Source organism: Mytilus edulis, chromosome 3, assembly GCF_963676685.1.
Source record: "Mytilus edulis chromosome 3, xbMytEdul2.2, whole genome shotgun sequence".
In the NCBI taxonomy this organism is placed as follows: Eukaryota; Metazoa; Mollusca; class Bivalvia; order Mytilida; family Mytilidae; genus Mytilus; species Mytilus edulis.
In genome coordinates this window covers 19250440-19268927 of record NC_092346.1, presented here as the reverse complement: position 1 = coordinate 19268927, position 18488 = coordinate 19250440, and the positions used below count along the sequence as shown (strand labels likewise).

Genomic DNA, 18488 nt, shown 5'->3' with positions numbered 1-18488 from the left:
TTCAGTGTCATAATTATTTTATATGCCGAAACCAGCTTTGTTTGAAACAATGAAAATTAAACCCGCTGAAAAACATGACACATTCGCGGTTGCTGAAAATGCAACCTCAAATGTGCAGGAGTGGTTTTAAAGGAAAATGGGCGTCCACTCCAACAGATTTGCCTTTTTTTTAGTAGGAATAGAAATGAGTTGGCTTCAAGGCTCTTGATATCCAGTTTTACCTGTTTAGAAGAAAGCTTCTTTACAAAGCTTTCTTCTTTATAGGTACACTGGATTAAAGGTAGCAGAGGTAAAGAAATTTGAAACTGTGTTGCTTTGACTTCCATAAAGCAGAAAGGCCATTGGTGATTAGTCCACTATTTGCTATGGAAGAAAAGTAGAATTCCATTCATTTCAAGTCAGTAATGATTGGAGACATCAAATTTTACTACCTGAATGCTCATTGTATCAGTGGAGAGTTGTGTGCACTTCGCATGTGAACACTCCTGATATTTACTTATTATAAATGTATATATATATAATTCTTGAAATATTTGTTTTTGAATACAATCAAAAGCCATTGCTTTAATATAGATGTAAAAAGGGAGTTTTGAAGACCACAAGTTCCATGCCTCATTTCTCTTCCTACAAAATTATTAAATTTAACTGGCTGTTTGATGAACTATGATTAAATAATCAAAATGTTTATGAATGTTGAAATCCTTGCTGTTATGTACATATATTCATTGTAATTTTTCATATAGATAACTTGATACAATTTACAATACTTTTGTTCACTATATATATATATGATATACTAAACATTTATCATGATTAAGTATGTACAGTTTACTTTTTGTAATGCCAAATTAATCTGTATATTTATCTCATCCAATATTCATTGACTTTTCTGTTTAAGAAATGCTCTCATGTTCATGTCAGACATAATAAATCAGTTTCTGTACAAATACCACATATTTTATTATAATATTATAATTACTTCGAGTTCTCCAAATTGAAAAACAATCCATAAATCCAACATTTTTGATTTCTTATGATTTCAATTATGTCTTATTCTAAGTACAGGTTTATCAAAATGTGTAAATCATTAATTTATGCAAAGGGTTAAATGTTGAGAAAAAAAATCAAATATTGCATTAATTTGTCATTCTGCTCAACTATGTGGTTGCATTTTTGCTTATACATTTGATAAATATGTAGAAGTCATTTATAAAACAGAAACTAATGAACAATTCATGTAAACATTTGCTTCATAGAGAAAAAAATTGTGAACATTTGCTTAATAGAGAAGAAATTTGTGACATTTGCCTATTAAAGAAGAATTTGTGAACATTTGCTTTCATAGAGCAGAAATTTGTTACATTTGCCTATTAGAAAAGAATTTGTAAACATTTGCTTAATAGAGTAGAAATTTGTGAACATTTGCTTAATAGAGCAGAAATTTGTGAACATTTGCTTAATAGAGCAGAAATTTGTGAACATTTGCTTAATAGAGCAGAAATTTGTGAACATTTGCTTAATAGAGCAGAAATTTGTGAACATTTGCTTAATAGAGAAGAAATTTGAGAACATTTAATGACTGTTTTATAATAAGCCAATGTAAAGTGAATAGTAAACTAATTGCTGAAGAAAATAAGAATTATATAGATTGTTTCAGTAACATCATACAACAATTAATAAACGTATGGAGTAAACTCTTGAATCTTGCATTAAAGCAAATCCACCAGAACTGATATGAATAAAGTTTAATACAGAGATACTATGGTACAACTCAGTATACCATGATTAGAAATGAAACAACAATGACAATTACTTTGACAGATAGTTGTTAAATGCTCAAGAGAAAATAAATTATATATAGAATATAAACTCTTTAAGTTGTAAAAAACTGTTGAATATTCTTCTCAACAAGTCCTTACAAATTACCTTCAAGAAATTTTGAAGGTCAAGTTATGGAAACAATAATCATATCATAATATAATCTCTGTGTTGCTTTTTATATATACTGTTTTTACTGTCATATTTTGACTTTGAATATGTGTTGTTATAGAATGTAAATATTGTTCTATAAGTGAACTGTTTTAATGCACATATATAAAAAAAAATGTATAAGACAATGAATATTATAATGCATTATTTGAAGTATTTGATGTGTTCAAATTTTTTATAATAAACAATTAAATTTGATGTCTTTTATTATTTTTCACACCCCTTGAAATTGATAAGAACAAAACTTCCAGTCAAGAAGAGAAATAAAAATGAGTCACAACCCAAAAATGACAAACAAATAGCAGCTTCACACATGTTAGAACTACTATAAAGGTCGTCTCTATTTAAGCTAGCAAAAACTTAGTTCTCTGTGTCTACCTTGTTCAATTCAAGTAATACCTATTCACTTTGAATCTTAATTTAAAGGTCAGGTCACCACTCATAAAAGATGATAATCTTGGGTCCAGTAAAAAGATTGATACAGTTGATCTGTTGCCATTCTCCATAATGATCAGTTACTTTGCTGTCATAACTAATTAAACAACTTATATATATTGAACAAATCAATTAAAGTTTCCTTAATGGTCCTTGACCAGTAATGATAACGTCTGGCGTATATACAAAATGTAGTCTTGGTATCGATGATGAGTTTATATAGAACAAATATATAAACATGTATGTTCATGAGAGAACAACACAATACTTGAAAAGTGTGTTTTATACCTCAAAACTGAAAATAATAAACTTGTTGAAAGTGGTTCAATCACAAGAAAGATTAGATTTTGGTTCACAAAGTTTCCTTTAACAAAAAGTATTACTGTTATTTCATGCATCAAATGTCAACAAAAATCTAAGGTGAGCGACACAGGGTCCTTGGACCCTCTAGTTGTTTACGTCATTAGCTAAATATCAAAAGGTCCACAGAATTATTAAAATCAGTTAATTTTAGACCAAATCATGTTTAAAGAATACAACCCATACGTTTTAAATACTGTATGAAACGTATGAGTGAGAAAAAAAAATGTCGGATATACGTCAATGTACCATCAAACCAAGGACAACAGTAACAAAAAGACAGTTTAAGCTGTATCTTAAACTTTCTTCTGGAAAATATCTAGACGAAGACCGGGAAGTCAGACATATGATATACTACCGTTCGTTGTTTGATAGTTCGTTTGTTGCATTTCTCGCTTTGTCATCCTTATTCAACCTTTTAAGTAGTCTAGTTTAAATTGCTGCAGTAAACGTTACTTTCTTGATGGCTCATTTATGAGTGAAACAAACAAAGAAATGCTGCTTTTAATTTATTATAATCGAATGTTTATACACAAAAATAAATAAATGAAGAAATAAATAAGAACCAAAAGTTAACAATTAACAAATAATCAACAAAAAGCAAAACTTAATCTCTTTCGGTATAAATTCTATAGTTAACGGCATTTTTCTTGGACTTTCCATGAATTGGCCAGAGCGTTGGCATCAGATGTGATTTGTTTGTTAGACATCATCATGTCGTCAAATCTCTCGTTGTCATGGACACCAAGCAGACCACCTGTTCTTCCATGGAACCAATGGCTGAGTTCAATGTCATAGGACGCGGATTTGATATTGTTGACAACACCAAAACCATTTCCATCGACGTAAATGTTGTCTCCTACTTGTGAAATTTTAATCTCGTTTGAGGCATATGGAAGCTTGCTCTCTACTCCATCAACACGGACCTGAAAATAATATAACACATAAATAATAGGATTGCGAAGGGAATATTCATCCGCTGTTTTTATGAAAGCAGAAAACATTAAAAAGAAAGAAAATCGTTTAATTAATTTGGTATAAATATTTGTTATCGAACATCAAATCCTAATTTTTACACGGAAAGCACTCATCAGGAATTAGCAACACAATGAATTTAATACATGCAGAAAAGAACATATCGTCTGTGGCAAAGTTTTATAAATTCATTTATTTTCTCAGATGAAGTTTGATAATTTAGTTACATAAGATCCGAAGAATGTTTACCTTTCCATTTGGAGCAACTTGAACATTTTGTGTGGAGGTCATGACAACCAATTTTTTGCTCTGTCGTCCCATGTAATTAAGAATGATACTGAACTTGTTCTTGCCAAAGTCACGTGCGAGGACATAGCTGCATCTTCCATTGAAATCGAATTCTTGTCCATCAAAGGTGGTGAAATGATCTCCCTTGATGTAAGCATGAGCTGAAATATATTCAATTAATTTTGTACACATTTTTGTAAATGAAGGTGTGAAAACATACTCATAACCAAGTAGTATACGAATTTGATAATGTGCACAAACTTGCCTAGCTATTCTTATTTGTTGCTTTCAATTAAATGTTGTTATTGTTTTATTCTGGTGTTTTTTGTTTTTGTCATGACGTCGTCAGTTAATTATCGACTTAGAATTTGATTGTTCCTCTGGTATCTTTCGGCTCTCTTGAGCGTGAAATTTCCATAATTATTTTTCTATCATATATTCTAACTTTATAATATCATAGAATTGAATATGATACAAATGCAATGATCGCTGCGTCAAATTGACTTTAATAATCATGTAAATAAGAATGCAATTTTCATGAAAAATGAAGTTTAAGTTCAAACATAAATTCATATGTATGCTGCGCATAGTATTACAAAAATAGCATACGGGTTAGTCGTTTAGAACATTGAACTCTCGTTAATTGAAAGTTTTATAAAACAATGTTTGGTTTTGCATTCAAACGGTACGTCTCTTTATTTTACTCACCACCAAACGATGGAATAACTGCATGAGACCAAATATCGCCCAAGGATGGGAGTGGATTAGATTGTGGAATGTAAGATCTGAGATTCTCAATTGGATTGGCTATCCTTTTTACTTCTGTTAAAGATTTCATTTCTAGTGGAAGATAAATGTCCATTTCAAAGTGACCTTTCTTTGGGTCATATACCGTGACTTTTGTTTTCTTAACATCAGTAATTAAGTCTTTGATATTACTGAATTCGTCTCCAATGTCTTTTTTAATAAAATTGACGAATTTGATAAAAACAGATCTGATGTTTTCTTCAATCTCCCAGTATTTATATGCTGATGAAGCCTAAAAGAACAGAAGAAACATTCAATTAACACTTAGTTTATCGAATTAATATTACAACACATTATAAGATAACCAACTTATAAAAAAAATAAAAGAATTCAACAAAAATGGTTTCATTTATATTTTGCAGTTAAAGATGGATATCTAACGTAGAACTCAATATTATATACTGGTGGTTGGAAGAATATTTCAAATGTATAACTCACCATATGATATACTGGGGTTGGAAGTGTTTTTATTAGCCCAGTATTGATTGATTCTCTTGCATTGTAGATAACTGTGTTGTATCTGTCAGCCATTTGTTTCATTGGAATTGTTGGTAATCTTGAATGAACTGATTCCAAAATTTTATTGCTTGAAATAGATGCAACTGAATCTGAAAGATAAGATAACACATAATTTAAACTTGAAAATACATCAAATCGTAAAAAAGTAAACTAACAAAAATATCGAACTCCGAGAAAAATTCAAAAACGGAAAAACCCTAATTTAAATGGCAAAATAAAAAACTTTTAAATTGGACTTCAGTATCAATGTTTTCCTTTTACAAACTTTTGTACTTTATATTAGATTTAATTCATCGTTCCTTTTTACAGCGTAGTATCTGATATTTATATCCTGAGTATCAATTAATCATTGATGTTGATGTATACCTGAGACTTGTTTTCCATATTTGGTATATACACCTTCAATGGTGTTTGACAGCTGTGTTGTCTGTGACTGTGTAAAATCTAACACTTCAGAGTAGTACTGTAATGACATGTCTTCCATCAACTGTAATGTAAATAAAATATTAATGTGTTATTCTTCGTAAAGAAGAAAAAATATTATAAAATTTGTTGATGCAATTCATGGTTGTTATTGTAGTGAAATGTTTCAATTCGTAGTTATTCTAGTGAAATATTCCAATTCAAAGTTGTTTAGTTGTTATTGTAATAAACTGTTACAATTCATAGTTGTTTAGTTGTTATTGTAATAAACTGTTACAATTCATAGTTGTTTAGTTGTTATTGTAATAAACTGTTCCAATTCATAGTTGTAATTGTAGTGAAATGTTACAATTCATTATTGTTATCGTAGTAATATGTTACAATTCATAGTTGTTATTGTTGTAAAATGTTTAAGACAAGGTATAACAATCATTTACAAATAGAAACGCTATAAAACAATATTAGTGCAAAACCTAAAACAAAATCACAGAAATAAATATACCTTTACTAATTCAGTAATTTCAGCAAGATACAAATTATATAGTGTCCAGTCCATATCTTTTATTAGACTGTTGATTTCATTCTGAAGTGATTTCATCTGATGTCTAAAATAATAAAGGCAATTTTCAGAATTATAGTCAAACATTTTCATAGAAATTAAAAGTGTTTAATTTCTTAAGCTCGTTTGGATATTTCATCATTTGTTGACACTCCTTCTATAAGTTTTTAGACTTTCCTATAAGTTTTACACATAACTGTTTAAGATTTAACTTTCGGTATTACTGTGAATATTTTTTACTTATTGTTATAGTAACATCTTTATTTTGTATTATATTTAAAGAAATAACAAAATTTTGAATTCCAATAATAGTGAAAATTAACGAAACAAAATTAAAGATAAAGATTTGGTTTTAACTACCTGATAACAGTTTGTGTTGTTTGGAAATGTCCTACGATATCATTTAAGTAGTAATCATTATTGCGTCTCATTTTTTGAAGTTCGGTAACTCTAGCTGACATAAAATTGATGTATGGTTTAATGTCTTCTTTGATAGCAGATATGATCAATCTGTGTTTTGATTGGACCTCCTGTTCTACAGCAATCCATGATGTTTGAAGTGCTTTGTTGATGCCATTACCATATTTATGAATCTTGTTCAAACCAACAGACTACAAAAGAAGACATTATGATTAGCTTTAACAACGGACATATAATTTAAAAGAAAAATAATACAAAAACCAAAAGACTTTTTAGCTCACCTGGCCCGAAGGGCCAAGTGAGCTTTTCCCATCACTTTGCGTCCGGCGTCCGTCGTCTGTCGTCCGTCGTCGTCCGTCGTCTGTCGTCCGTCGTCGTCCGTCGTCCGTCGTCGTTAACTTTTACAAAAATCTTCTCCTCTGAAACTACTCGGCCAAATTAAACCAAACTTGGCCACAATCATCATTGGGGTATCTAGTTTAAAATATGTGTGGCGTGACCCCGCCAACCAACCAAGATGGCCGCCATGGCTAAAAATAGAACATAGGGGTAAAATGCAGTTTTTGGCTTATAACTCAAAAACCAAAGCATTTAGAGCAAATCTGACATGGGGTAGAATGTTAAACAGGTGAAGATCTATCTGCCCTGAAATTTTCAGATGAATCGGATAACCCGTTGTTGGGTTGCTGCCCCTGAATTAGTAATTTTAAGGAAATTTTGCTCTTTTTGGTTATTATTTTGAATATTATTATAGATAGAGATAAACAGTAAACAGCAATAATGTTCAGCAAAGTAAGATTTACAAATAAGTCAACATGACTGAAATGGTCAGTTGACCCCTTTAGGAGTTATTGCCCTTTATAGTCAATTTTTAACCATTTTTCGTAAATCTTAGTAATATTTTACAAAAATCTTCTCCTCTGAAACTACTGGGCCAAATTAATCCAAACTTGGCCACAATCTTCTTTTGGGTTAATAGTTTGAAAAATGTGTCCGGCGACCGGGCCATCAAACCAAGATGGCCGCCATGGCTAAAAATAAAACATAGGGGTAAAATGCAGTTTTTGGCTTATAACTCAAAACCCAAAGCATTTAGAGCAAATCTGACGTGGGGTAAAATTGTTTATCAGTTCAAGATCTATCTGCCCTGAAATTTTCAGATGAATCGGACAACCCGTTGTTGGGTTGCTGCCCCTGAATTAGTAATTTTAAGGAAATTTTGCTCTTTTTGGTTATTATCTTGAATATTATTATAGATAGAGATAAACTATAAACAGCAATAATGTTCAGCAAAGTAAGATTTACAAATAAGTCAAATGACTGAAATGGTCAGTTGACCCCTTTAGGAGTTATTGCCCTTTATAGTCAATTTTTAACCATTTTTCGTAAATCTTAGTAATCTTTTACAAAAATCTTCTCCTCTGAAACTACTTGGCCAAATTAATCCAATTTGGCCACAATCATCTTTTGGGTTAGTAGTTTGAAAAATGTGTCTGGTGACCCGGCCATCCAACCACGATGGCCGCCAAAGCTAAAAATAGAACATGGGGTAAAATGCAGTTTTTGGCTTATAACTCAAAACCCAAAGCATTTAGAGCAAATCTGACATGGGGTTAAATTGTTTATCAGGTCAACATTTATCTGCTCAGAAATTTTTAGATGAATCAGACAACCCGTTGTTGGGTTGCTGACCCTGAATTGTTAGTTTTAAGGAAATTTTGCTGTTTTTGGTCATTATCTTGAATATTATTATTGATAGAGATAAACTGTAAACAACAATAATGTTCAGCAAAGTAAGATTTACAAATAAGTCAACATGACCAAAATGGTCAATTGACCCCCTTAGGAGTTATTGTTCTTTATAGTTAATTTTTAACAATTTTCATAAAATTTGTAAATTTTTACTAACATTTTCCACTGAAACTAATGGGCCAAGTTCATTATAGATAGAGATAATTTTAAGCAACAAGAATGTTCAGTAAAGTAAGATGTACAAACACATCACCATCACCAAAACACAATTTTGTCATGAATCCATCTGCTTCCTTTAATATTCACATAGACCAATGCAAGGTGAGCGACACAGGCTCTTTAGAGCCTCTAGTTTTAATTCAATTTGTTTCAAATATAATTTTCATTTATAATTGTAATATTAATGAAGTTGTTATTTTGTTTGATTTGTTTATCTTATTATTTTCATCTTAACAAGTTACTGATGTAAAAATGATAAATGTTTTGCTTAATTTGTAATTAAGTAATTTCACGTTTAACACTGATGAATGTTATCCCATAACTTTTAATGTACAACAAACCTTGACGGTTTTTAAAAGATCTGGGTTCCAATGTACACGTGTATGGAGTATCTTGGAAGTCTTCAGTTTCAGGTTGATGAGTGTATCGGAAACTCTCTTACTGTCCACATCTCTGAAAACTTCGGCTGTGATTCCACTTTCGTCTGACATTTTAGCATTCACATGAAGAATGTTTTGTGGATTGTCTGAAACAATATCAAGGTAAAATCTTAAAATGCTGTACACGTTAATGTTTTTTGTTACTTTGATATTTAAGAAGTATACCTTTCTTATATTGTCCTCAATCCGAATGCTACATATTTTTATCATGAACTATTTCTATATTAGGTACACAGATCATTATCTTTAATCGTCGTATAAAAGTCTGAGATTTGCAAATGTAATGGACCGAATAAATAGAACAGACAACGTGCTTTGTAATAACTGTCTTCGAATAAACCTTTATCCAAGTTTGTGTAATAAAAACATAGAGGGCTTTTCTGTTTAGACAAAAATAGTTAACCATAAAAATAGCAGGCAATATCATCGAAGTGCAACTTTGCCTGAGGCAGAAGCAACTTTCACTCAAAAACATATTTTGTCTGAGAAAGTTGCAACATTTGCTTTGAAAAAGTACTTTGCCTATAGAAGCTGCAACCTTTACTATTAAAACATACTTTGACTAAAACGAGAAGAAATCTTTGTAACTAAAAAAATACTTAGTTGAAACATTAGTTGATAGAAAATTTACAATTTAGTTTAAATATTAATAATGATTTGGTCAGCTTTTGATTCTTACCAATATCATAGTTCATGTTGACATCAATACTGGCATCTGATGGGTCAAAGACAATATCTGCACTGACTGGTTTGGCATTATCATACAGGTTCTTAATTGACACTTTGTATGGAGCTGTAGTTTGCACATTTCCTTGGATATTGATTGATTTAATAGGCGTGGTCAGCTGTAAATGAACATATGTGTTTTTTTTTAAATACATGTATATATTATGATAAAACATATATTTTCTATAATATTACTTTTGCGTACACATTTCAAATTTTTCTCTGAATAAAACATAGGGTTTTGACAGAATTTTTAGCTACTTCTTTTATTATTTAATGTATTTTGTTATATTTATTCTCTAAGATTGTAATCTTTCATGGACATTAAATTGTTTTCTCTATTTATAATTCTTCGAGTTCCGCCCTTTTGTTGACCTCTTTCTAAATTAAAGTAATTCTCTATTTGTGTTTCTACATATTACAAGCTACTACTGATTATTCGGGTGTTATATATATAGCATTATAAATAACGCTTTTTTGTTTTTGATTCATCCCTTAACATGGCAGTAAAATAATAACTTACATCCATCTTGATGCTCTTCTTTAAGCTATCGATTTCTCCCATTATTCCAAAGTTCTTTGCCATTTTGTTTGCTGTTTGGTATTTAACATCGACAGAAGCCATCTTTTTGTAAACTGATGATTCTAGGAGTGAAGTTACCTCAACGTCAACAGTAGTATACGGATGTTTGATTCCTAGGTTAAAGCTGTAGTTGGTGTCAGTACCGGATGAAAGATCTTCCAGTTGTGAGGAAAGGATGAGTGTCTTCCTTGAATCTTTGGAATACTGGAATGCAGTTTTACCATCAAACAGAACAGATCCCTTGTTGAATTTCACGTTGGAATCAAGCTTAACATCCTATTTATAAAAAGTAAATGAATATCGGTTAATGTTTACAAAAAAATATGAAACTTATCCATACAGTATATATATTAAATAGAATAGGTTGTTTTTTTTGGAATAACCAGAATAAAACATTGTTTAATTTAACATTCATCGATAAGAAAAAGATTCTTTATACAAGGTTTTTTTTCAACTTTATCATCAGGGGCGGTAAGGAAAGTACGATTACAGAAATTGAACAATTCAATTTGTCATTGATTAAGTTACAAGAAAGTTACTTAAAATATTTCATTACCTGTCCAATACTTGGCATTTCTAGAACAACATTGGCATCTACACCATTTTCACTTGGAGTTATATCCCCTTTAACAGATACTTTCTTTGTCTGGTCACCATCAGCATCCCAGAAGAAGGCACCAGTTACCATTGTAGATCCAAGACGGTTCTGAATTGCGTTTGTAAACATGATAGATCTGTTTGGGAAACGAAATTTCATACTAGTATCTCTGTCATCATTGCCGTGTTTACAATCATAGGTATATCCAAATACATTGGCATCATCTATGTTAACATCAAGCGAAATTAAGTTATGACTTGTTGAACGTTTTAATTCTCCTCTAAATCCGATGGTTTTTGATGGATGTACAAATCTAAGTGCTAAGTTACACTTATTATTGCTATGACTATAAAATACTTCCATGTTCATATTGCTGTCTGTTTTGTCTGTATTCCAGTTTAAGCTAATATCACTGTTTATCTTTTCGGCTTCCATGTGACCTCCGATTCTGAAGTGCATAGGTCTAGGGTGTCTTGTTACTATGGATACTGTGTGATGCTCAATATTTGAATAAGATGTGTCAATATCTAGTAGGGGTTTCCCGTTGTATTCCAAGAAGACCGATTGCATGTAGTTACCAGTGGAATATTTATGTCCCATATTGACAGTTATAGTTTTAAGGGCTTCGAAAGGTGTAGAAATTGACATGGATGTCTTGATATGCTTTCCACTAGATATCTCCGAAACATCACATGAAGCATCAAATGAGATGGTCTTTTCTCTATTCCACGAGGTTTCAACATGTGTTTGGTATTCATTTCTGTATTTCTTGTTGACCAATGAAACACTCAATCGTTCGAAGGACTTAAACCCTGTGGTAAGAATTGCAGTGGTTTCCATGTCCAAAAGAGAATCGTAACGGATATGTACTTCGGAATTGATTGGTTTAATCAAAGGAGTTACAACTTCGACTGTGGCGCGCAAATCTTTGATGTCTCCTGTACATGACAGATTGATCTCGGAAGATTCAAGTCCATTAAATGGAGTCTTCAGCTCGATTCTAGTTGTCATTGGTCTGCTTTCTAAGTCTACTAAACCAGATAGTTTAACTGATTTCTTATTCATCTCAAAAGAAGTGTCTAAACTATAGATCATATTTTGTCTTTCTAAGTTTCCCTTAAGAGACAATGATCGAATTGATTGAAACGGAGTCCTGACATCCATGTTGATCGATCTTGGTGACAGTTTAATATCACCAGTAATTTGAATCCCAGTTGAGCATTCGTAGTTCGAAAATACAGATAAAACCTGGTCAGTCCCGTGCCTGTATACCCATCTCATCAACTCATGTCCTTTCACTGGAGTTTTTACTTCGGCTTTTATATCCATCTTTCTGAAGTTCTGGTTGAGATAATTAAGACTCATTTCGTAAACCTTTTCAGGGGAAATTGCAACAACAGCTGATGTGCTGACAAAATTTGATTTACGAATATTCTTGATCGAAGCTGACATTGATTTAGTTGATTTGAAAGGTGTTTCTACCTTAACCGATGCCTCATAAGATGGTTGACTTTTAAATATGGTTTCTACAGAGATTTCATCGTTATCAATTTTTCCACTTATTTTAGAAGTGAAATCGCTGAAGCTTCTTCCACTTTTTAATTCTAATTCAGCTGTTTTTGTGAAACCAGCAATGTTGATATTTAAGGTTGATTTTACTTCTCCCATTTGCCTGCCTTGAATGTTGGTCAAAGTGTTCAATGAAATTTGGTTGTTACTTCCAACGGAGGCACTGAACGAGGATGAAGACTTTGTTAAACTTCCAGAGATGTCATACTTGATGTCAATGTCTTCTAAAATTGTTGTTTTCAGTTCTAGACTTCCTTGTATATTTCTTGTTGAGGAGATATGCTCAAAACTAAGGTCATACATGTTTTGACCTTCAATAGCGAAATCAGATGTGAGACGAAAGTTTGAAGGATTATTGTTGAAAACTACGTTCATTGACACTTCGGTTAATCCACTGACTGGAGTTTTGATATTGATTTTTCCATTGAATGGTGAAGTCTTATCAAAAACTGCATTAAATTCTACATTGTTAGATCCAACGTTTCCATTGACTTGTGCCGTAATTGTATCCCTGCCAGTTTCGTATAAGAAATTGGCTGCAATCTTTTCGTATCCTGCAACTGGAGTCTCTAGTGTCATTTTGGCGTCAATTCCATTGTATGTAACAATTGAAAATCCCCCATTGACATTTTTAGAGTTGTATACAGCATTTAAATTCGCGACAAATTGGTTTTCTCCCATTTTTCTTGTCAGGCTGAAACTGCTGTCGTGGATGGTTTTTCCTGCGAGTTTAATCAGTAATGAACCAATTAGATTGTTACGGTTTATTTTCGCAGAAGACATTAGTTCAATATTGTCAGTTAGTGGAGAACTGGCAGATACCTTAACCTTGTATTCATCAGAGTACTCAACAAGGAGGTCAATAGATCCTTTCTGGTTGTCGACTGATATTTCAACTGCAGAACCTAATTTGGAATCAGTCATGATCATATTGAATTTTGAAGTCATAACATGGGTCTTCTCGCCATATGATAGTTCTACATTTGAGCTAAATCTTTGAACTGTTCCTTCTAAAGATATTTTCACAAATGCATCTTTGGTGAATGGTGATTTAAAAGTCATTTGAGCGTTCTTGTCGTCTTTTAAGTCATATGAACCGTCAAACGACATTTCTTTGCCGTTGTAGGACGCAGAGATAGCAGTTGAAAGTTTCTTTATTTCACCAGCTGTTTTATGTCTTATATTTACTTCATATTGACGAGAGCCTTTGTGGTCCAGCTGGAGTTGGGCAGTGAAATCTTTTGGTTCTCCGTTGTATTTAACAATTGTGGTAATGTCCTCGTTCCATGGTGATTTAACAGTCATGGTTCCATCAATTCCAGATGATGTTTCAATAGAAATGTCTCCGGATACTGTTTCGTCATTGTAACTTGCCTCAGTATTTGCCTGGATACTTGTTGGTTTCTTGATCAAGTTGTAGCTTACTCTTGCGTTATGTTGCAAAGCGCCATTGTAGGTGATTTGAACAAAAGACAAACAGTTTTTCCAGTTACCGTTGCGGGCAATCTCAATGATAACGTCATCATACATTGGTGTTTTCAAGGTGATCTTTCCAACAATGTCTTTTCTAGAATCAAGAGTTACCTCAGCGGAAGCTATTTTGTCATTGTACTTCACCGAAGCCAGTGTTAAGAACTTTCTGACTGTTCCATCCAACCTAAATGAAACACTGGCATCGTGCTTCAAAGAACCACTGTATGTAATTTTAAGACAGGTTTTGAAATTATGTATAGATCCCTCATTTGAAAAAGCTACAATGATTTCATTTGTCCATGGTGTTGTGACTGTTATTCTGCCTTCAAGAATGTTTGTGGTATCAAAACTGACGGCAGTAGAGGCCATTTTGTTGTTGTAGGTAAAAACTGATTTAGTTGTAAACTTCACCAATGTTCCATCCATATTAAAGGTAAGACTGGCATCATGCTGCAATTCTCCACTGTGAGTAACTTTGAGACAGGTTTTGAAATTATTCATCGTTTTTTCGTGTGAGAAGGCCACAATCATATCCTCGGTAAATGGCGATTTCAATGTAATTTTCCCTTCAATATCTTTGGTAGCATCAAAATTAACATCGAAGGATACTATTTTGCTGTTATAAATTAAAGATGATTTTGTTCCAAACTGCATCATTGATCCATCGAAGTTAAATTTAAGGCTGGCATCATGTTGTAACTGTCCTTTGTATGTGACTTTGAGACAAGTTTTGAAATTTCTTAAGGATCCTTCGTTAGAAACTGCCACAATTATGTCATCTGTAATAGGAGTTTTTAATTCTAATTTACCTTCAATGTTTTTAATAGCATCAAATACAATTTCGCCTGATGTGGTTTTGCCATTGTATGTTAAAGCGCCTTTAGTGTTAAAATTCATCATTGATCCGGCATGATTGAATGTTATGAGAACATCGTGTTTCATTGATCCACTGTAAGTAATTTTGGCAATGCTCCTGAATGTCAGTGGTGTTCCATCATGGGAGAAAGTACCAATTATGTCATCCGTCATAGGTGACTTCAATGTCACTGTTCCTGTTATGTCACTAGTAGCATCAAAGGAAATGTCTGCAGATACTCTCTTGCCATTATAACTAATCTGACCATTAGTAGAGAACTTCTTAAATGACACATCGTGGTTAAATGATGCCCGAATATCATGAGATATCTTTCCGTATGACATCGAAGCAGCTGATGTAAAAGCAGTTGGTATCTGACCTTGATGGTTGAAGGATAGGAGGAAATCGGACGAAAATGGTGTTTTCAATGATAATTGTCCATTTAGTCTTCTCAGTGACTGGAATTGGATTTCTGCCATGATTTTCTGGTTATTGTAATTAGCCTCTCCTGCAGATTTGAAGTTTCTCATTCCACCTTCAAAGTCAACCTTTCCTGAAACTGATTTTCCATTGTAGGTTACTTGTGCATTTGTCTTCAGAGATTTTCTTTCCTTGACGACAGAGAAGGTGACTTCTAATTCGTGTTGTTTAGCTCCACTGTATGTTAACTGAGAAAGTGATCGGAAGTCTTTGAAATCGTAGTTAGAAGATGTAGCAAAGATCACATCATTTGAAAATGGAGTTTTGAGGGTGGTGTCAATTTGTACTCCATTGGTTAAATCAGTTGTTATTTGTCCACTAATTTTATCATATCCATATGATACATCAGAAGAAGATTTGAAACTGTTCAATGCACCATCATGGTTCATTCGGATGACAAAGTCTTTAGTAAATGGAGTTTTCATAGACCCTCTAATGTCAAGACGATCATTCACAATGACTGTCAGATCAGCTTCAGCCATTTTTTCGTTAACTGTCACTTCGCTGTGGCTATCAAAGTTTTTAGTGGTGCCAGAAAATCTAATGGATACATCAGCATTTCGTAGTTCAGCAAACGGTGTTCGGAGTGTGACAGATGCCTTTGTTACGTCATCAGATGAAATAGTTATGTCAGTCGTAATCTTCTGTTCGTTGATTCCAGCTTCAATGTTACCGTTCATTTTATTCATCGGTCCAGTTTTAGAATATACCATATACATCGTCTTTGCAGAATCAAATGGAGTTGAAATAGAAATTCTTCCTGAGACATCCGATTTGGTTTCCATTTGTGTCTCAACAATGATCTTGTCTTTCCCAAGTGATGCCTGTATGGTTGCTTTATTGTTGAATATAACTCCCTCGTATTCAAAAGTTGCTGCCATTTTTGGTACCTTCAATGCTTTGATGGAGACAGTTCCAAATGTTTGTCCTCTCTGACTGAACAAAGCTTCAAAATCTAAAATGGTCTGTTTACCATATGCAATGTTTGAAGATGATTTCATTTTTCCCTCAGTGCTATGCATAATTGTAGCTTTTACAGTTTCTGTATAGGGTGTCTGCAATGTCAATTGTCCTTCTACACCACTGAGTGAGTTAAATGAGACATCAGCGACACTCTTCTTCTTGTTGAAAAGAATATTTGCTCGTGAACGGAAATTGTTTAAGCTTCCACTATGAGTAAAGGAAAGATCGGTTTCTTGATAGCCGACAATGGGTGTTGATATTTTCATCTCTGCTGATAGTTGACCTGCAGTCTTTAAATTGATCTGAGCCGAGTACTTATCTTTGTTTGCTGCCAAATCCATCTTTGTACTGAATTCTGATAATGAACCAGTGTGTGAGAAGGAACCTGCCATCTTTTCATATTTCTTGAATGGAGTCTTTATGGAAATATCAACACTTCTTGTTGGTTTGTTTATTAAGATATCTGCAGATATTGTATCTTTCTTGAAGTATGTTATTTCAGCATGAGACTTTATCTTGCTGTCTGATTTTTGATGTGACAAAGATGCCTTGACATTTCTGTAGCCAACAAAAGGTGTCTGTGCGGCCAACAGAATATCAATGGATGGATTAATTGCAAATCGTATGTCTGCAGCGACCATGTCTTGTTTACCTCGACCTATCTCGGCATGGCATTTAAAATTAGAAAGTGTTCCTTCGTGCGATACAGCAGCATTCATTTTCTTCCAACCGGCAACTGGAGTTTCTACACTTGCTTCCCAGTTGAATTTAGACCCTATGGATGTTTTCATGTTGGCTTTAACAACGTCTTTTCCTTTTTTAATATTGGCATCACACTTGAAGCTATTCCATGTTCCTTCGTGTTTCACGTTGGCAATGACTTTCTTATATCCTTTAAAAGGAGAAACAAACATAAATGTAGCTTTCATTACTTTAGCCAGACGGAAATTAAAGTCGGTACTGATTTTCTGTTTCTTGCTGTAGATTAGGTTCATCTTGTTTCTGAAGCTTTTCAAATTTCCCTTGTGAATAAGAGTCATGGTAATATCCTCAAACATTGGTGCAGACAATTTCACGGATCCCTTGGTACGTTTTCCAGAAATAAGTGCTACATCGGCAGAGACTGGAGTCATTTTACCGTAAGCATATTGAACATGAGATTTAAGATTCCTCAAGGACCCTGTATGATGGAAAGATGCTTTAAAGTCATCCATGAACGCTGATTTGACTGTAAAAGATCCTTGCATTTTAGCCAAATTTTTAAAGATTACTTCGATTTGATGTGGTTCGCCCTTCTTGTATTGCGCTTTGACGAGAGAATTGAATTGTTTCATGCTTCCTTTATGGTTTATCTCCAAAGATATTTTGTCCATAGATGGACACTTGTATGACACAGATGACTTAAAGTTAGCTTTATTATTAAATGCTATATCCAATATGTGTTTCTGGTTGCCCTGGTACTGTAGTTCACCGTGTGTCTCCATTGACGGATATTTTCCTTGATGATAGACTGACAGACTTACTGGTTTGCTGTATGGACTTTTGACGGTGATGGAAGCGTCTTTCCTTTCGGCGTTTTTAACGGAAGTGTCTATAGAATATATATTTCCTTTAGGATATTCGATTCCTACAGAAGATGAAATGCCTTTGTCGTCATTTGTGTGTTTTATTGAAGCAGATGCATGTTGAAATTTGGCGAATGGAGTCTGAATTTCAAAAGTTGCATCAATGTTATCCAAATCCATTGTGTGACTTGATTTGACACTGATATATTTAGCTGGAAGGTATTCTATATTAGCAACTGTTCTTGTGGATCCGCTACTTCTTTGACTAGAGACGGTTATCTGACTATATGGAATGGCCTCGAATGGGGTTCAATGCGGAAGTTACCATCGAATCCACCATTTGTATTTACGGTACTGGATATTAAGAACTTCTTTGTGATTGGTTCTGCTTCAATGCTGCTTAAAAGAGAGAAAGATCGTAAGTCTCCTTTAGCCTCTATTACAGAGTTAATTGTTTTCATGGATTCGTATGGTGTAGCAAGAGCTGTT

General features: G+C 33.2%; 1 protein-coding gene across 1 annotated transcript; it reads right to left on the bottom strand.

The window, feature by feature from the left end:
• Positions 1-3280: 3280 nt before the first annotated feature.
• On the bottom strand, positions 3281-18301 carry LOC139515977 (uncharacterized). Its single transcript, XM_071305773.1, has 11 exons — positions 11052-18301; positions 10436-10771; positions 9866-10031; positions 9088-9272; positions 6716-6966; positions 6299-6401; positions 5740-5860; positions 5293-5462; positions 4756-5086; positions 4009-4208; positions 3281-3710 (listed from the first exon to the last, which is right to left on the bottom strand). Exons 1-11 carry the CDS (start codon positions 18177-18179, stop codon positions 3420-3422), a joined length of 9282 nt encoding a protein of 3093 aa, XP_071161874.1. The 5' UTR covers positions 18180-18301; the 3' UTR covers positions 3281-3419.
• Positions 18302-18488: the final 187 nt, after the last annotated feature.

What these genes read in the sequence shown, in the direction of transcription:
- LOC139515977 (XM_071305773.1), bottom strand. Translation starts at nt 18,179, where the DNA reads ATGGATTTGGATAACATTGATGCAACTTTTGAAATTCAGACTCCATTC. An exon ending in ACAACACAAACTGTTATCAG is followed by an intron (nt 6,402 to 6,715) that starts GTAGTTAAAACC and finishes TTATTATTTTAG; the next exon opens with ACATCAGATGAAATCACTTC. An exon ending in AAGTTGCTCCAAATGGAAAG is followed by an intron (nt 3,711 to 4,008) that starts GTAAACATTCTT and finishes TATTATTTTCAG; the next exon opens with GTCCGTGTTGATGGAGTAGA.